Raw genomic sequence first — 18,596 nt, forward strand, 5'->3', positions numbered from 1 at the left:
ACCATCCTTTGATTTAACTGCTCCTTCCTTTTTTCCTCTTTAATTTATAGCTAAAATGCAAGAATGATACCATCCAGTTCTTTTAGTAGTATCTTTACTAGTTGGACAATGGAAAGAGGATCTCATGTTTAAGAGTACCAGTAGCTCAGTTAATATTTGTAGATACACTCTTTGATTCTTAGCATCTTTGCTCTGTTTTCAATCATTCCACTACTAAAGAAACAGAAAGGCACTGTTCAGAACTGGGGGCCATTTTTCTTTATATTTCATTCTATGCCATATCTATGTACCATCATCCAAATGGCCAGTCTACTTGTGATGAGCCTTTCTGGATTAGTTAGGCTAGTTTCTAAAAAGAAAATTCACTATATTTTAGGACTATATTTAGCTTGCTTTGAGACCTTTCAGGCCTGTGTTCCACTGACACAGTCTTTGAGAACTCAGGAGCATTTCACCATAGTGAAGTTGTTGAGACATATTTCAATGAATTTATGATACCATCAATTTATGAATTCCCTTTACCCAGATTACAGCATAACTATATTTGCCGATCTTGTGGGATTTGTTTTATTATGGAATTATTTATTGATTATACCCACCAGAAACTTCCCTATTCTCTGTTTACTTGAAATTCTTCAAAAGCAATGTTCAATATATTGTTTCCATATAGTATGACCAGTAAATTGTTACCATTGAAAAGATTGGTCTTTGCGTTCAAGAAAACATGGGGTTAATCAATGAGCTTTACCAATTTTCCCAAAGCAACTTGGTTTTCCTTCTCCTTTTTAACTCTTAGCCAAGCTAATTGTCTTGCACTGTTGTGTTGTCTATTCCAGATATGCATACTGTCAGATAAAGTCTGTAGGGTAACATCCAAATGCATGTTGAAATTAAGGCAATAGGCATTCTTCATCCCCTTGGTCTTTCCTGTGTAAATGAACAGGCTAAACTCCTTTGACTTATTATAGATTTCTTTCAAGAGGCTCTGCAATATCCTGAGGCTTGATAGAATCAATACAATATCATCCATGATGTTAAGCATTTAGAAGACCTCCCTATTTATGGGGAATCCTTCATTGACCTGCACTCTGCTCTATTACAGTGGTTAATACCTTTAGCAAGCATATATTTCCCTATTTTATGCTTTACTTGATGTTGATTTTTCAGAGGGTCATTGAACAAGGTTATTCCAATTATTATATCTTCCAAAGAATCTTAAATGATGTTCATGTATTGATGAAAGAAGACAGCTTGCTGTAAAAGATTCTATAAGGCAGCATTTTCTTTTACCAATTCAAATGCTTTTTAGTAATTAAACAGTAAGCATAGTGGGACATTTTCTCCATCTTTCTACTTATTTAAAGGTAGTATGGTTTAATCAAAGCCAAAAAGTCTTGAGTTTATGTCCTATCTCTGATATATATTGTCTGTATGACCCTGTGTAAATCACTTAACCTCTCAGTGCTTGAGGCTGACTCTCAGACTTTCAGTTACAGAGAAGGTACCAACCTGTGTTAGTAAAGAAAAATTCTTCAGTAGGCAGCCCCTTATCTAATGAAATTTCAAATTAAGTCTTTATTTCTATGTTTCTGCTTAACTTTTGTCCTTTCAATTATTTGTGATATGATAAAATTGTCCATTGTTAAATATCATTTGTCAAAAGCCTACTTATTTCCTACAAATACCTTCATTTGGGTGCTCAATTCATGCATAGATGACTCTTATAAAGATGTTTTTTTTCATCTTTTTAAAAATATTAATGTCTGATATTTCTTCCCATGACATCATTATTCTTCAAGTACTTTTGTATTGGTGCCTTTTGTATCATCTCCAGAATGAGTCAATCTCATACATATATATATATATATATGTATATATATTTCCCCAATCTGGTCCCTTTTCCCATCTTTAATGTATCTTTTCTACCATGTTTAAGCTGCAATCAGTATCATATTGTCATGAGGATCTTTTAACAAATGCTTATATAATACATAGTATCCAAATTTCCCATCAAAAAGCATTTCTTGTCATTTTTTGGCCTATAATATAATACAACCTACTCTGCCACCTCCACCTATCAATCATTCTCTCATTTAGCTGCATCTTCCTTCTTCCAGTTTCTTTTATTGGAAAAATGTCAGGGTTCATATGATTTGGTACATCTAGTACTATGTCTACCCCTTGGTCATTGGACAGATATCTTACATAAGAGTATCAGTGATCAAATTGAAATTTTTAGGAAGTCTGGAAACTAATTCTTAATCCTTTCTTATCACTTTGCTGTTGGCCTTACTGATGCAGAAAGTAGCTACACAGGACTTTGTTTCATGTCATGGCAAAAAAAAAAAAAAATTAGTCATAAAGTAGATTCTCAGAAGGTAGACTTGGTTTCTTCAAGGGTGTCATAAAAGTATTTCTAATATGGTAGATAGAACCTCCCATAGTTTATACTCCATTGGCCTAACTTTCAAACTCCCAGGGTTGTCCTTTAAATTGTAATGAAACATTATGGAAAATCAGAAATTAGAAATAAATTTACATAATAATCTAGTATTCATTGAATCTAAGTACATAAACTACTGAAAAAGACTTAGAGGAAAGAATTCAAAGTGAGAAAGCAGAACTCAAAGCATAGTGAGTAATTTTGTATGAACAAAGTAAATAAAACAAATTTGACCAAATAAGTGTTCAGTGTTATTATTATACTGTCATATGTAAAATATCCCTTATTCTTTTAACAGTTGATGAAGTATTTGGATGAATATACGTTGTAAGTTTGTTTTGATGTTATATCAAGTGTGTGTGTTGTGTTAAAATATCTCAGGTAACAAATAGCAGGGGTGGGGAGGAAGATAATGTCTCTCTTCAATCATATCATAATTTTTAAATATTAGAAGTTGTATTTGTACTTATTTTTCTACTGGACATTTCAGTATATTAACTCTTTTCAAATAACAGGACATTGGAGGTTTGGTATCTTGGAATCTTTGAAATAAGCAAAACTGAGGGTTTTTTTTTTACTGCCAATTTTTGCAGAACTATTTATGAAGAACAGAAATTATACATTAAATTAGAATGATAATGGTTCTAGGCAGAGTTGTATGTAGCTAAATGGCAAAAGTCAAGAAACCTTTTGCTCACAAATAGGGAAGGTGAAACTATTTCTCCAGTATGCCCCATGAATGTTTGTCTACAAATTAAAATATATATTAACAAATAAAATGGATGTCATAATCTTTCTCTATCTCCTCTCTTTTCTCACACATAGACACATACACTATACGTATATATAAATATATACATATGTATATCCTTTCAGAAATAAGATTCGAAGTAAACAGTGATTTCTAAGAACAGATTCATCTTTATCTGTAAATTTACATAATTTATTTTTTAAAACATTGTTAATACATATACATTTATTTTGCATATATAATATCAGTGATTAGGAATTAATTATTCCCTTGAAAATGAGTTATATATGAAATATATTTTTGATAATCAAGATAATTTTCTGCCATGCCTGTGATGTCAAACTTTGTACTAAATTATTTATTATTGCATTGTATTACCCATTTTGCTGTTTGATAGATCATTTTACAGCACAGTCTTGCTGTTGCAGAGGGGGAAAGTGTCCCTTTCAGAAGGTCTGATGACCTCTAGAAAGGGTAACTTGCTTTTGATCCAATTTTGACGTGTCCTAGTAGTTAAGATTTTTTCAAAGAAAGCTAAATTTTTTTTCATATACCCATGAATTTTGAATACAAATTTAGTTTTTGTTTTGTGTATACTTCATATTTCTTTTTCTTATTTTATTGAATTTATCACAAATTTATAGGATTCATTTCTTCAAATAATTTGAAAAGGAAAGGAGAATTTTTGGAAATATTTTATTGAAATTTGAGGGTCTGGCCCTTAAGTGGCCAACAAAGAATAGTTAAAAGGAAAAAAAGAATAGATTTCTTAACTAAATTTCTTTTAACAAAGATAACCTTTCTTGAACCATTCAAAATAATATATATTAAATGAAATATTAATTAATTGGTTTGTCTTATACTAGCATTACCACTTAGATCTACTATTGTCACATTACATTACTAAAAAGATGTACTGGCTGGCTCTATGTTTATATGGTATAGAGGCATGGAGTAGTGAAAAAGTTCTGGATTTGACATAAGAAAGCTTGGTTCTAATCAAGATTCTGATGGATACCAATTATGTGACTATATCTTTTTACCACTTTTCTCTCAATTTCATCATCTATGAAATGGAAACACTTCATAAGCATTTTATAAACCTGAGAACTATGGAAGTAAATTGTTATTAACTATTGCTATTATCTACATGTGTCAAAATTAAACCCTCCATCTTCATTTCTACCTGTTGGCTTCTCTACCCTCTTCTTTTATACAGATTATATCCTATCTTCTACTGGAGGCCTTTCTCAAACCCTCTTGATTCTAGTGATTTCTCTTGGTTGTGTTTATTTTCTATTTTTCATATACATAGCTTGTTTATATATTTGTATATATTTGTTGTGTCCTACTATGATAATTTGAGTTTCTTGAAGGCAGAAACTGTCTTTTGCCTCTCTTTGTATGCTCAACAATTAACACAGTGCTTCGGACATAATAGATAACTTACTAAATGTTTATTGATTGATCAGCTATTAAAATCACAAATTAAGTTACTTGTGATTTTTACAAATTTGGGAATCTTCTTTTAAAATTGTACATAAACTCTGCCCTCTTAAAAATGTGCATTATTTAAATAAAACCTAAGTTATGTTTTTCCCTCCTTAAAAATGCATTATTTTCTTTTACTACAGATACTTATATTTAAGTCCACTAATTGAATTTTATTGAGAAGAATCCTGGCTGTCACACTACAAGTTTCGAACTGTGGTTTGTAAAGGAGATTAATTGAAAGGAATGGAACTGGCTCACAGCTTATTGCTGAATGAAGAAGCATATAATCAACTTGGAGAAGTTCAGAAGGCAGAATTTGTTTTTGAATGGTTGAAATTTTTAGAGAAACTTTTGCTAGCAACCAACAAGGTACATAAAAATTTTAAAATAGTAAATTCTTTTGATTTTTCCAGCTAGTCCTTTTTTGAGTATCTTATTGTTAATTCATGGTTTTGTAAATTTATAATCAAGTCTATTTGTTAGGATTTTTGTATTTTTGTTGTAGTCATTGTATAAATTATTCTGGTTCTACTCACTTCGTTTTTCATAAGTACAAGTGCTTCCAAACTTCTTGTGTCTCATAATTCTGCGTGGCAGAGTTCATTACATTGCTGTAACACAGTTTGTTTACTTATTTCCCAATTGATAAGTTTATTGCTTTATTTTCTAGTTCTTTGCCACAGCAAAAGTAATTTTATTTAAGTAGATTTTTGTTGTTGTTGGTGGTGGTTTTTTTGTTTTGTTTCTGTGAGGCAATTGGGATTAAGTGACTTGCCTAGGGTCATACAGCTAGGACATGTTAAGTGTTATGTGTCTGAGGCAAGACTTGAACTCAGGTCCTCCTTATTGGGGTGGTGCTCTATCCACTGTACCAACTAGCCTTTTTTTTTTTTTTTAGTAGCAGGGCCTTCTTGGTGTCCTTGAAGTTATACAATAGGTAGCTATACAAATTCTTCCCTTCTTCCAGCATTTTTGATATCACCAATACAAACAAAGAAAAGAATATTCTCAGACTTGCAGTATGTAGATTATTCTAGTAAGAATATGTGTTACATTTCAAACCTTGAAATGATTTTTTAGCAAAAATGGGGTCCTTAGCCAATGTAATAACAGGTCACAAAGAGCAGTGGTCAGCTGATATATCAGAAAATGCTTATAGGTCTATGTGGAGGCAGGGAGAGAGAATATGTAAGAGTATGGGCATATCACCATCAATTGATTGGGGAATGGGTAAATAAATTGTGGTATGTGATTGTCGGATTTTATCAAATGCTTTTTCTGCATCTATTGAGATGATTATATAGTTTTTGTTAATTTGGTTATTGATATAGTCAATTATGCTAATAGTTTTCCTAATATTGAACCAGCCCTGCATTAGTATGTGATTGTCATGGAATATTATTATTCTGTGGGAAATAATGCTCTCAGAAAAAAAAAATCTGAAAAGTCCTCCATAAACTCGAGCAAGGTAAAATATATTGTGTACAAAGTAATAGCAATGTTCTGGGATGACTAGCTGTAAATGACTTTGCTATTCTCAGCTGTATAATGATCCATACTACTCTGAAGGACTTAGAAAAATCCTATTCTTATGCAGAGAAGAAACTGATTGTGTCTGAAATCAAATTGAAGCATATTCATTCTCTCTCTCTCTCCATAATTTTTTTTGCTGAGGCATTTGGGGTTAAGTGACTTGCTAGCTAGGAAGTGTTAAGTGTCTGACATCAGATTTGAATTCAGGTCCTCCTGACTTCAGGGCTGGTGCTCTGTCCACTGCACCACGTAGTTGCCCTTCAACATAATTTTTGAGTGTTTTTTTTTTTTTTTTCTATTAGGGTGGGAGATATGTTTTCTTTCACAACATGACTTTTATGGAAATGTTTTGCATAACTGCACATGTGGTTTCTTAATAGGAGCTGGGAATAGGGATAAGGGAAAGAATTTGGAATTCAAAAATTTTAAAAATAAATGTAAAAAATTATTTTAAATGTAATTGGGGAAAATATTAAATAAATATTTTTTTTAAAAAGAATATGGACATATCAAAGGACTATAAAACTGTGAATAACTTTTGATCCAACAGTACCATTACTAGGTCTATATACCAAAGAGATCATAAAAAAATGGAAAATGGCCCACAAGTACAAAATTATTTATGGCAACTCTCTTTGTGGTGGCAAAGAATTGGAAATCGAGAGGATGCAATCCATCAATTGGGAAATGACTAACCAAATTATGTATATGAACATAATGGAATACCATTGTTTTGTAAGAAAAGATGAGCAGTCAGATTTCAGAAAAACCTATAAAGACAAACAAGAACTGCTCCTGAATGAATTGAGCAAAACCAGGAGAACATTGCACACAGTGACAGAAAGATTGTATGATGACCAACTATGATAGACATAGGTTTTCTCAGCAATACAGTGATCCAAGACAATTCCAATAGACTTATGATAGAAAACGCCATTTACCTCCAAAGAAGGAACTATGGAAACTGAATGCAGATTACAGAATACTGTTTTTACTTTTATGTTGTTTTTTTCTTTCTCATGTTTTTTCCCTTTTATTCTTTCTTTCTGATTCTAGTTTCTGATTCTTGTTTCACAACATGACCAATGTGGAAATATGTTTAACATGACTGTAACTATATAATCTATATCTGGTTGTTTACTATTTTAAAGAAAGGGGGAGAGAGGGAGAATAATTTCAAACTCAGAATCTTACAAAAATGAAAAGAAAATGCTATTTTAAAAAGGGTATGGGAATAATAAAATTATATATTTACATTTATTAAAACAGTAAGTTAAAGATTCTAAATTAATAAAAATGCAAGAAGTTTACATACTGTTTTTGTTACATACTGTTTTTGTTACATACTGACTTTGTTACATACTGACTTTGAGGTGTGTTTTGTTAAATTCATTTCTAGGCTGACATAAAGGAGAAACAGAAGAGTATTATTGAGCAGCTCATATCTCTATTAAATAGCTCTCCAGGGCCACCTACCCGAAAGCTTCTTGCTGAGAACCTAGCTGTTCTTTATAGTATTGGAGATACATTTTCTGTTTATCAAACAATTGACAAATGTAATGAACTCATTCGTAGCAAAGATGACTCTCCAAGTTATCTTCCCACAAAACTGTAAGTTTAATATTAAACAACATAAAACAGTAATAGTGTATATCATGCTTTGTGAAATGGCTAAATTTGTTTGATTTGAAGAATGAATTAAAAACTAATGCAAATTCAAATTTATATCCCTCTTTTTAAAAAATAATTGTTTAAATATTTCATTGGTTTTGAGAATTTAGAAAATGAGCTATTTTCTTATGTTGTGTCTTTAACATTTAAGTAACATTTATTAAACCAGGATTTGGTGAATCTATAGCATTTTAAATTCTCAGTTGACTTATTAGAGAAGGAGCAGTTTGGGTAAATTGGTCACATTTTGGAAGGATAATAAAACACTTTTACATTTAGTAAAGTATTTTCTTGATTTCAACAGTTTGTATCCTATTGGTTATAAAAATGCCACTTTAAAGGTTTCAAAAAAATGAATAATTAACTGACTACTGCATTGATTCTTCCCCTTCTTCCCCTAACCAGAACATTAAGAGCAATTGTTTTAAGTGGAAGAATTATTTTAAATTGTTTGCAATTGTAGTTATTAGAGAATAATAGAGTTTATTACAAAATCTTTTCCCAGATAACTCTCAGATTTTATGAATAATTATCATGAGGTTTCGTCAACATATTACTTTTTCTTCAGTGTATATTAAAGGCCAATTGCATTGATTAGCTAAGAAATGAAGTGTACTAAAAAGTATTTTATATAGTTAATCACAGATTTTTATGATTTTTAGAGCTAAAAGATAATTTTGAGATAATCTATCCCAATCTCTTCCTTTTATAAATGTATTCAACAGCCTTAGATTATGACTTGTCTTGGATAATTTAGGTAGTATCAGAAGTCTCCTGACTTCTAGTCTATTGTCTTTCCTACTATATATTAATGCCATAGAAAAGGGACCTTAAATATATAAGTTCGGAGAACTGAAATTTGTAGTAACTGAAAATTGGTTGCATATTGTAGCATATCAGATTCTACAGTTTAGCAAATGATTTTACAGCAAAATCACATTTCAATCCATTTCCACAAGAATTATAATCCATCTTTTTCTCTTAAAAAAAAAAAAAGACATCAGTCATCTCTTTATAGTAGGAATTTTCTTTCTATGTTTGCAATCATTTCTTAACTGATTTTTATTTTCTTTCAGTGCTGCTGTGGTATGTCTGGGTTCTTTGTATAAGAAGTTGGGGAGACTATTGGGTAACACCTTTATAGATACAGTGGGGAATATACTTAAAGCTATGAAGAGTGCAGAGGTAAGAAGCCACAAGTTCAAATGAAGAATAGCAAAACAATGTTCTTAAAGTTTGATGAATGTTTAAAAGTTATAAAACTCTGATATAACCAATCTATATAAATTTTGCTACATATATATTTGAATATGTTATATACAAACATAATAGTATGTAGTAGATACGTGAATATATATTTCACAACTTCTTAAAGGCTATTTTAGTAGAGCACAAACTCAAGTAGATTCCACCAAGTTGAAAAGATTTCAAGTAGGAATCTGATGAAATACTGTCCATGTTCTAAGTTCAGAGCTTCATTATTTTGGTTGATGAATTTTTTAGCCAAAGATAATCTTTAAGTTCCCCAGCTAAATTACAGAGTTGTATTCTGCATTGGTAGAAAATAAGCTTATACTGATAGCATTATGCATTCTCAAGATAATGAAGTACAATATGTATTTAATATATAAATGTATGTATGCATTATATGTATGTGATCCCTTCTTATCTCTGATATCATCTGCCACTTTTCTTGACATTTGAAGAAATGGAAGAGAAAATAGGGCCATTTTCCATTCTTTTAGCATTTTATTCACTGCCCCTTAGGACCACATGGTGGTTTCTACAAAAAAAAAAATCTTTCATCTATTTCATTAATTTAAAAAATTATTTTATGAGGTTTGGTTTTGTTTGGTTTTGTTTTTCGGAGGTATTCAGCTCCAAAGGTCACAAAGCTAGTAAATGTCTGAACTCGGATCCTCTTGACTCCAGGGCTGATTCTCTATCTACTGTACTACTTCGCTGCCCTTTGTTACTTATTTTTTAAATCCTGTTGAAAAATCTCTTAGGTCTTATTTTTTTTGTTGTTAAGTCATTTGCAGTTCTGTCTGATTTTTCATGACCCCCATTTTTTAACTGAGAAAACTGAGACAAATAGGATTAGTGACTTATCCTGGGTTCCAAAGCTAGTAAGTACCTGAGGCTAAATTTGAACTCAGGAAAATGAGTCATCCTAATTCTAGGCCTGGCACTCTTTCCACTTTGCTACCTAGTTGTCTTTTCTTGTCCAAATACCAAAATATGTTTATTATTTTATGTGAAGTTTATCTCTTCATAACCAACTTTTACATATTACAAGCTAATGTGTCAGTGTTTTTATCAGTGAAAAATTGTTCATTCTTCCCCTTTTGTGGTAGTCTCAAGGTCGATATGAGATTATGCTGAGTTTGCAAAATATACTGAGTGGACTTGGAGCTGCTGCTGCCCCTTGTCACAGAGACATTTATAAAGCTGCAAGGTCATGTTTGACAGACAGGTCCATGGCAGTTCGCTGTGCTGCTGCAAAGGTAAAGAGTCTGAAAACCAAAAAAAAAAATTTTTAAATTGCTTTAACTACAAAGTAATGCACTTTCCCTTTCCCCCATCTCTTTAGCTGCTTGAACCTATTAAAGAGTTGTTCTGAGATACTAATGAGCAAAGTAGAAATCAAGGCTATTATTTTTAAACACATTTTAAGACTTGTGACTTTCTAGGAATATATTTAGAATATTTAGGATGCAAAATAAAACTATTACTTAAAATTTTTCATTCTCAACAGAATTTTTCCAAAGGGAGATTTTGACAACTTGCTAACAAGCAACAAGTTTGACAGCTTGTTTATCTCTTGGACATTACTTTATGTTTTAAAGTCTTTTTGACATATGTTAAATACTAAAATGTTGTAGTCATCCTTTCTATGTTTTTGACATAAAATGTTTTGTTAGAGTTTTTATGTAATTCATTTTGCAAATTTTTTATGTGTTGCTTATTCATTTATTTGTTTTTCTCCTTCTTGTATAGTGTCTCCTTGAACTTCAGAATGAAGCTAGCTTTATGTGGAGTACAGACATAGACAGTGTTGCAACTTTGTGTTTTAAGTCATTTGAAGGTTCCAACTATGATGTGCGAATAGCAGTATCAAAGCTCTTAGGTACAGTGTTGGCTAGAGCTGTAATGTCCAAACCTGGAACAGGTAAAATGCTTGTAATCCTTTTTTCATATTTTTTTCAATCAATTTAATTCTGTGACTCCTTGCTTTTTGATTCTGAGACAGTTGTTTGATCCATTTGAAAATTTTTAGGTTAAACACAATGAAAGGAGTGATTTTAGCACTACCCTTTCAGTCTTAAGCTTTTTTGTTGTGCTGGAATATTTCTGAATTGTTCCATGTGTACCGGATATATAATCTTGTTTAACTCTTTGTAATGTCATTTAAAAATAATAAATGACCACAGTATACATTTTTCTCAGTTTACCTTTTGCTCAGTTATCTGTGCAAATGGAAGTGAACAGTGGAAATTAACTACAAATAGTAGATAACTTCAAAAACAATAATGTTTGGTTTTAAAGTTCTTTCTTATTGTAATGTAACACATTTACTTTCTTAGTGAAGTTCAATTCAACTAATTAATTTTAACTAGTTATATTAGTTGCTTAGTACCCAAATTTATTTCAAAATATACTTTTTTTCTGCTGTCTTCATTGGTATTCTTTGTCCATTCATTCTTAAAAGTTTTTTTCTTATGTGGTCATTATTACTATGTTCACTGTTCTTATAGTTCTGCTTTTTTCATTTTGTATTATTTTTTCATATTCCTTAAGAGTTTTTAATGTTAATGGCATTATTCATTTCTTTGATATACTACAATTTATTTAACCATTGCTCCTATTCTTGAACATGTAGATTGTTTCCAGGTTTTTCTAAGTATATTATGTTTATATGCAGTTAATTATATAGTTAAGGAGATCTTTAAAGAGAGAGCTCTTTTTTTGTATTTGATAACACTTTCAGGATATAATCACAACAATGGAATTACTGGGTCAAAGAATATTATTATTTTTGTAACTTTTTCTTTGTGTCTTGAGATTGTTCTCCAACAAAATTTTGGAATCCTAAAAACAATAAATGAGTATACCCGTTTTCTCCACAATGGAATTAATAGGAAACTTTTCTGCTATTTATTTTATCCAATTTGTGTGAAATGGTCTCTTTGAGAGCTTTTTAAAATTTGTCTTTCTTTAGATTATTAGTAAGATGGAGAATTTTTTCAAGTAATTATTAAAAATTTATATTTTTATCTTTTGAAAAATTATCTATCCGTATTCTTTAATCATTAAGCTGTTGTAGACTGAACATTATACCTTTTTGAATTTTGAAGAGCTTCTTTTTTCTTATATATTTGTTTGGTCTTTATCAGATCTATATAATTAATACTAAGATGTAAAGGGGGATTTTGTTGCATATCAAATATAAGAGGGTTAATAGGAAAAAAAATCTTTTCAATTTCTTCCAGTTCAGCAATAATTTTTTTTTTTAATTTAATAGCTTTTTATTTACAGGTTATATGTATGGGTAACTTTACAGCGTTAACAATTGCCAAACCTCTTGTTCCAGTTTTTCACCTCTTAACCCCCACCCCCTCCCCCAAATGCAGGATGACCAGTAGATGTTAAATATATTAAAATATAAATTAGATACACAATAAGTATACGTGACCAAACTGTTATTTTGCTGTACAAAAAGAATCAGACTCTGAAATATTGTACAATTAGCTTGGGAAGGAAATCAAAAATGCAGGTGGGCATGAATATAGGGATTGGGAATTCAATGTAATGGTTTTTAGTCATCTCCCAGAGTTCTTTCTCTGGGCATAGCTGGTTCAGTTCATTGCTGCTCTATTGGAAATGATTTGGTTGATCTCCTTGCTGAGGATGGCCAGGTCCATCAGAACTGGTCATCATGCAGTATTGTTGTTGAAGTATATAATGATCTCCTGGTCCTGCTCATTTCACTCAGCATCAGTTCGTGTAAGTCTCTCCAGGCCTTTCTGAAATCATCCTGTTGGTCATTTCTTACAGAACAATAATATTCCATAATATTCATATACCACAATTTATTCAGCCATTCTTCAACTGATGGGCATCCACTCAGTTTCCAGTTTCTAGCCACTACAAAAAAGGGCTGCCACAACATTCGTCAGCAATAATTTTTTAACTCTGATCTGAAAGATGTGTTCCTCAGGTTTGCCAAGTAGTTAAACTTATTTGTAGAATTAGCTTAAGCATATGATTTTTGTAAAACATTTTAAAATTATAATTTCATAATTATATAGGTAATAGGTCATAAAATCTAAAATTATAGAAGTGATTTAGATTTTTATACCATAATTTTTGTTAAAATACCACAAAAAATTGGGACTATTAAAAAATCACAGAAAACAATTTAAAAATAAATAACCTTTGATGTTGTTTTTCATTATCTGATTTTGTTGTCTGATCCCATGTTTCTAATGTGTGTCAGTGACTTTTTCAGTTCAAAAGTAGCCACCTAAAAAATCTTCATCACAGAAATTGTATTCTGTGGAACTCTGTTACTCTGTAAGATGTGAATAAAGTTTAAAAAAAGAAAATTTCAATGCTAATGGTATTTGTCTTTCTATAATACTAAATATGAAATTAAATTTATACATTAAAGACTCAAAATTTATGATAATATACAGCAATTTCTGAGTTTAGAAATAGTTTCATTTTCTTCAAAATTTGCTTATCCACCCCCTTCTTCCTTTCTTGTTTCCCCTCCAAGCATTGAATGGGTCCTGTAAATATATCAAGAACCCTTATTACTTTGAGAAATACCAGTCTTCCTAATAAGACTTTATTGTCATATATTTTGGACAAGAAAAACCTTAACTAAAGAAAATGATTGTTTTTTTTAATTAAATGATGAGAAGAAAATTATTTGATTTTTCCTCTTCTGGCATTCATAAATAAAAGATTTTTTTTAATTTAAAAGTATTTGTATTTATACACAAGTGACATTTTTCTTCATTGCTCATTGCTCCCTACCTAATTTATGACTTTTAAATAAACTACTCAGTGCACTGAAGCTGTACTTTTTCAGTCTCATTTTAGTGACTATTTTAAATATTTTTGACCATGTTATTTAAAATAATCTTTCAGTCTATGATTCTCTTCAAATGAAGAGGATTTCTTTTTTTAGCCTTGTGCAAATAGTTTGCACATAAATGTCCCTGAGAGAGGAGAATATATTCAAAGATTAAGATAGATGAAATGGTCAATGAGTCTAATTCTTCTGTTGGTAAAAGTTTGTTTCTTACTCTATGTTTCCTAATACTTTGATCTAGTCTTGACTTAACTATTTCAAATAGAAGACTCAAATCCTCCTTAAATGAATAATAGGATATGGAAATGAAGTAATAAAAATTCACACCAGGGTAACTAGAGTTATTAACATTCTAAAAGATTTTTTTTCTAACTTTTTGTTGTATATGAATTGTATTGGCTGTTATCTTTTTTTTTTGCTATTTTTTTTGTTGTTGTTTAATTTTGCATTCTAGTAATTAAATTTCCTACTACATATTTTCTTAATTAGAAGTAGAGGCTACTTTATTAATCTTGGTAGTAAATTGTAGAATTTTATTTCTCTAGTTCCAGTCTATTAGTTTCTTTTATTTTTCATAAGATGACAAAGGAGAATACAGCTATCATTTATTATTTTTAATACCAAATACTTATTTTTTAAAAATATGCCTTAGGGACAACTAGGTGGCATAGTGGATGGAGCACCAGCCCTGAAGTCAGGAGGACCTGAGTTCAAATTTGGTCTCAGACACTTAATACTTCGTAGCTGTGTGACCCTGGGCAAGTCACTTAACCCCAATTGCCTCAGCAAAAAAATACACACACACATATATGCCTTAAATTTATTAGAAGGCTCATACTTGCCTTTAAATTTATTAATATATCTTTTTTAAAAGGTGTAACATGGATTTAACTTTATTCTATAGAATATAATTATATTTAGAGAGTTTTTTGGCTTTGTTTATTATAGCAACTTCCCGGCAAAATGTTCGCAAAGTTTCTCTGGAGGAAGCCATGGAGTTACTAGGAACAGGGTTTCTACGTGGGAGTTCAGGATTTCTTCGAGCCAGTGGAGATATGTTGAAAGGAACCAGTTCAGTCAGTAGGGATGTTCGAGTTGGTGTTACTCAGGTTTGGTATCTGACTACAGTTCACACTCCCTAAATTTAACACCTATTTGGGATATAGTATTGAGCTGCATTTTCCAGAATGTTTGGGATAATGTTGAAATTTAAACTTCTCTATTAGTATCATAACATGTCATCACATGTCATGGTGTCTTGGCTTAGACTTTTGTTTAGACCTAGATTATAAGCAAAAGAGCTTTATTTTTACTTTGAGCTCAAGCAAAGCCAGCTAACTCTGAAGAGGATTTATTTGATTGTTGCAGTATATACTTAAGTAATTCTTTTGTTTCTGAAGGTTTTTTTTCTTTTTTTCTTATGGTTAAACAAATTTTTCAGTATGCTTACATATTTTTAGCTGTCTTATGGTAGGTGACTGATGTTATAAGATGAAAATTTGTTCAAAAACACTATGTTGCCATTTCATGTTGTTTCATTTCCAAAATAAATGTTAGTATGTATTATGTATGCTAAAAGAGTATTTGGTTCTCAAAAGTAATGTTAAATCTTCAAGAAAAAAATGTCCTCAGAGAGTTCATTTAAGGAAGAGATTTCCAAAAATGATTAGTATAAAACTAAAAGCATCAGTAAAACTTAAAGTTTTTACCTAAATGTTGTAGAAAACTCAAGAAGAATAATCCCTTTCTCTTGTGACATATCTTGTTTGCAGTTTGTCATTTAAAATCAGCTTTTGTGTATATGCCAATTGTATTAATATTTTTATCATCACAGACATACTTAAAATAATAAATTCATTTGTAATGGTAAATGAATGCTGTTGAGTGCTTGTAAGAAAAAAAGGTTATGCAGAGAAATGATTGTTTTCTGGTTGCTAAATTTGTTAAGTAGTTTCACATGCAATCTTTTCTTTGATGTGGTCTCATTGGTCTTTGTATCTCTGACAAAGTCGTAGCATTAAAATTCATGAAAATAAAGAATAGTGTTTGATCACTGTTAGCATTTAACTCCTTTCTAGTGCCCAGCGCTGGAAGTTCTTTGAGCTATGTATTTGTTGCATAATAAATCTTAAAATGTTTCTTACATTAGGTTTGGGATTCTATGCTAAGAATCTCAAGTAGCTGGAAACTATGGTTCAGTGAGGCCAAAAGACAGTATGTCACAGCTGCTTGTGATGGTTCCATAACGTTTTTCTTTCTCTGAAACAAAATAAAATGGACAAACAGGTTAAACAAAATCAGAGTTGAAAAGACCACACATTGCAGTTATATCTTTAAATGGAAAAGGATTTGAGATCCATCATTAATTTAGTGCATTATATATAGCTGCAACTGAGAAAATAATAGTGTGTTCAAAAAGAAGAAAAATCTGATCTTTTCAGTGTATTCTGTGATAAGAATATTAATATTTAATTGAAAATATTTTAATTTTGACAATCAAACTTTCATTCTTTTTCAGGCATATGTGGTGTTTATTTCAACACTAGGAGGACGTTGGTTAGAAAGAAATTTTTCCATCTTACTCTCTCATATCCTTAGCCTAGTATCACAGTTTCACCCTAAAGCAATCCAAACTCAGATGGATGCTATCTGTTGTCGTCGCTGTGTTTCATTTATCCTTCGAACTACTATAGGAAGCCTTCTCGGGGAAAAAGCTCAAATTGCTGCTGCCAGGGATATTTGTCAGGTCATCTGGAAACTAAAGAAAACTGTTGGTATGAGATTAATAAAATTGCGTTTAAAAAAAAAATACTTGTGTGATTATTGTTTAACTGTATAATATAGACACTTCAAAAAATCTGATGCATGCAAAGTGCATGAACAGCCAAAATTTTATCATCCTACTCTGTTGTATTGGTTTTTTTCTTCAGGAAATGTCAATTATAGATATAGATATATATTTAGTCAAAAGAAATATTTCCCCAATTTGAGAAGTTAATGTGCTTTTGAAATCAATTAACAGACTCTCAGAATTAGAAGGTACCTCAGAGATCAACTCATTTAACATATATCTGACCAAGAATCTTTTTTAAGATAATGTTTCTGCTTTATAGTATTTGTTGCTAAATTAGTGAAAAAAAAAAAAAAAAAAATATATATATATATATATATATATATATACACATATGCAAAAACACCCACCACATACACATAGATACTTGGGCATTATGGGTGATGAGATGCTAATGATGATGCTAATGGATGATGAAATATCTAATCTAGATACTAATCCAAATAGATTAATTACATTTATTGTAACCACTGTTGTTTTGAGTAGTCCAGAGAGTTTCATTAAGAAGAGTCAAATTGTACATGTTCCTTTTACATTGTCACTCCCCACCACACATTCTATGTCATGTGCTGTAGAGAAACTGTATTACCTACCTAACATTTGTACTTTTTTCAGATGCTGTAATGAGTGAAGTTAATTTGGAAACTCGACCTGGCTCCACAGATGTTGCTGCCAGCCAGCATGTGCTAGTATGTGCTTTACAAGAACTTGGAAATCTAATATATGGTCTTGGCACAACAGCTGCACCTTTATTACAGGATTCAAGTGCAGGTAGTAATTTGTTTTTTAATCTGAGACTCTTTTAAAAAATTTTTAATTTTTACATATAGCAAGTATCTTGAAAATCTAATTTATCTGGTAAAGAATCTTTTTTTATATGGCTAACTTTCAAGAGCTAGTACTATTGTTTTAATGAAGTTCATATAACCAATGGATATTTATAAAAGAAACACAACTTAAATTTTATGCTTTATTTATAGATGCAGAAAGATTTTTCTTTTTTTAATTTAAGGGCTTTTAGCTAGCTCAGATTTTTCTCAAACTTTATCCAGATAGTATAGTTTTAATGGATTGATGAACTATCCTTAGATTTAAGAAGACCTGGCTTCAAACTCATAAGTGACACAGATTCTCTGAATTTGAGCAAGTCATTTAATTTCTCAGTGTCTCTAACAACTTCATTAAACTGTATAATTTGCAGAATAGTTGCATCTGCATTGGTAGAGAGAATTTCCTCATCAGGAATTTTCTAAACTTATGAAATAATAGGGGTAGACCAAGATTTATACAAATGTATTCTCGGAGTCATTCATTACAATTTCACATATAACTAGAAAAATATTCCTTAAGTTACAACAAGTTAAGCCATTTTAAAAATGTTATATTTAGGCTTTTTAAAAAATACTTTTCAATGACTTCTACCTCTCTCCAATCCCAGGACCTTCCTTATAAAAAATAAGTGAAAATATTTAGAAAGACTTAATAATACCTTGCTAAGTGCCAAGGATACAAAAACAAGCAAAAAATGTAGAGTCCCTGCTCTGGGACAGAACAACACACAATAGGAAACAAAACATACCAGCCCATATCTGAAAAACTATACTTTAAGAATCTTAAGATAGCAAAGTAGCACAGTGAATAGAGTGCTGGACCTGGAGTCACGAAGACCTGAGTTTAGATCCAGCCTCAGACACTTACTAATTGTATGACTCTGGGCAAGTTCATTAACTTTTGTTTGCCTCAGTTTCCT

The 18,596-nt window shown here is 30.9% G+C and overlaps 1 protein-coding gene across 6 annotated transcripts in view; it reads left to right on the forward strand.

Annotated features, from left to right (window-relative positions):
* The window catches only part of HEATR5A (HEAT repeat containing 5A), a 156,661-nt gene that overhangs the window by 23,117 nt on the left and 114,948 nt on the right, over window positions 1-18,596 (forward strand). For all 6 annotated transcript variants that reach the window (XR_004231970.1, XM_031952256.1, XM_023501135.2 and 3 more), the window contains exons 2-9: window positions 4,829-5,057; window positions 7,621-7,832; window positions 8,969-9,077; window positions 10,250-10,399; window positions 10,893-11,064; window positions 14,944-15,104; window positions 16,514-16,769; window positions 17,462-17,617. Coding sequence is in view for 5 of the 6 variants with exons in the window: in XM_031952256.1 (XP_031808116.1) it covers window positions 4,932-5,057; window positions 7,621-7,832; window positions 8,969-9,077; window positions 10,250-10,399; window positions 10,893-11,064; window positions 14,944-15,104; window positions 16,514-16,769; window positions 17,462-17,617 (1,342 nt within the window). In the remaining variant the exon portion in view is untranslated. The remainder of the gene's footprint in view (window positions 1-4,828; window positions 5,058-7,620; window positions 7,833-8,968; window positions 9,078-10,249; window positions 10,400-10,892; window positions 11,065-14,943; window positions 15,105-16,513; window positions 16,770-17,461; window positions 17,618-18,596) is intronic.

The sequence above is a fragment of the Sarcophilus harrisii genome, chromosome 2 (assembly GCF_902635505.1).
Source record: "Sarcophilus harrisii chromosome 2, mSarHar1.11, whole genome shotgun sequence".
NCBI lineage: Eukaryota > Metazoa > Chordata > Mammalia > Dasyuromorphia > Dasyuridae > Sarcophilus > Sarcophilus harrisii.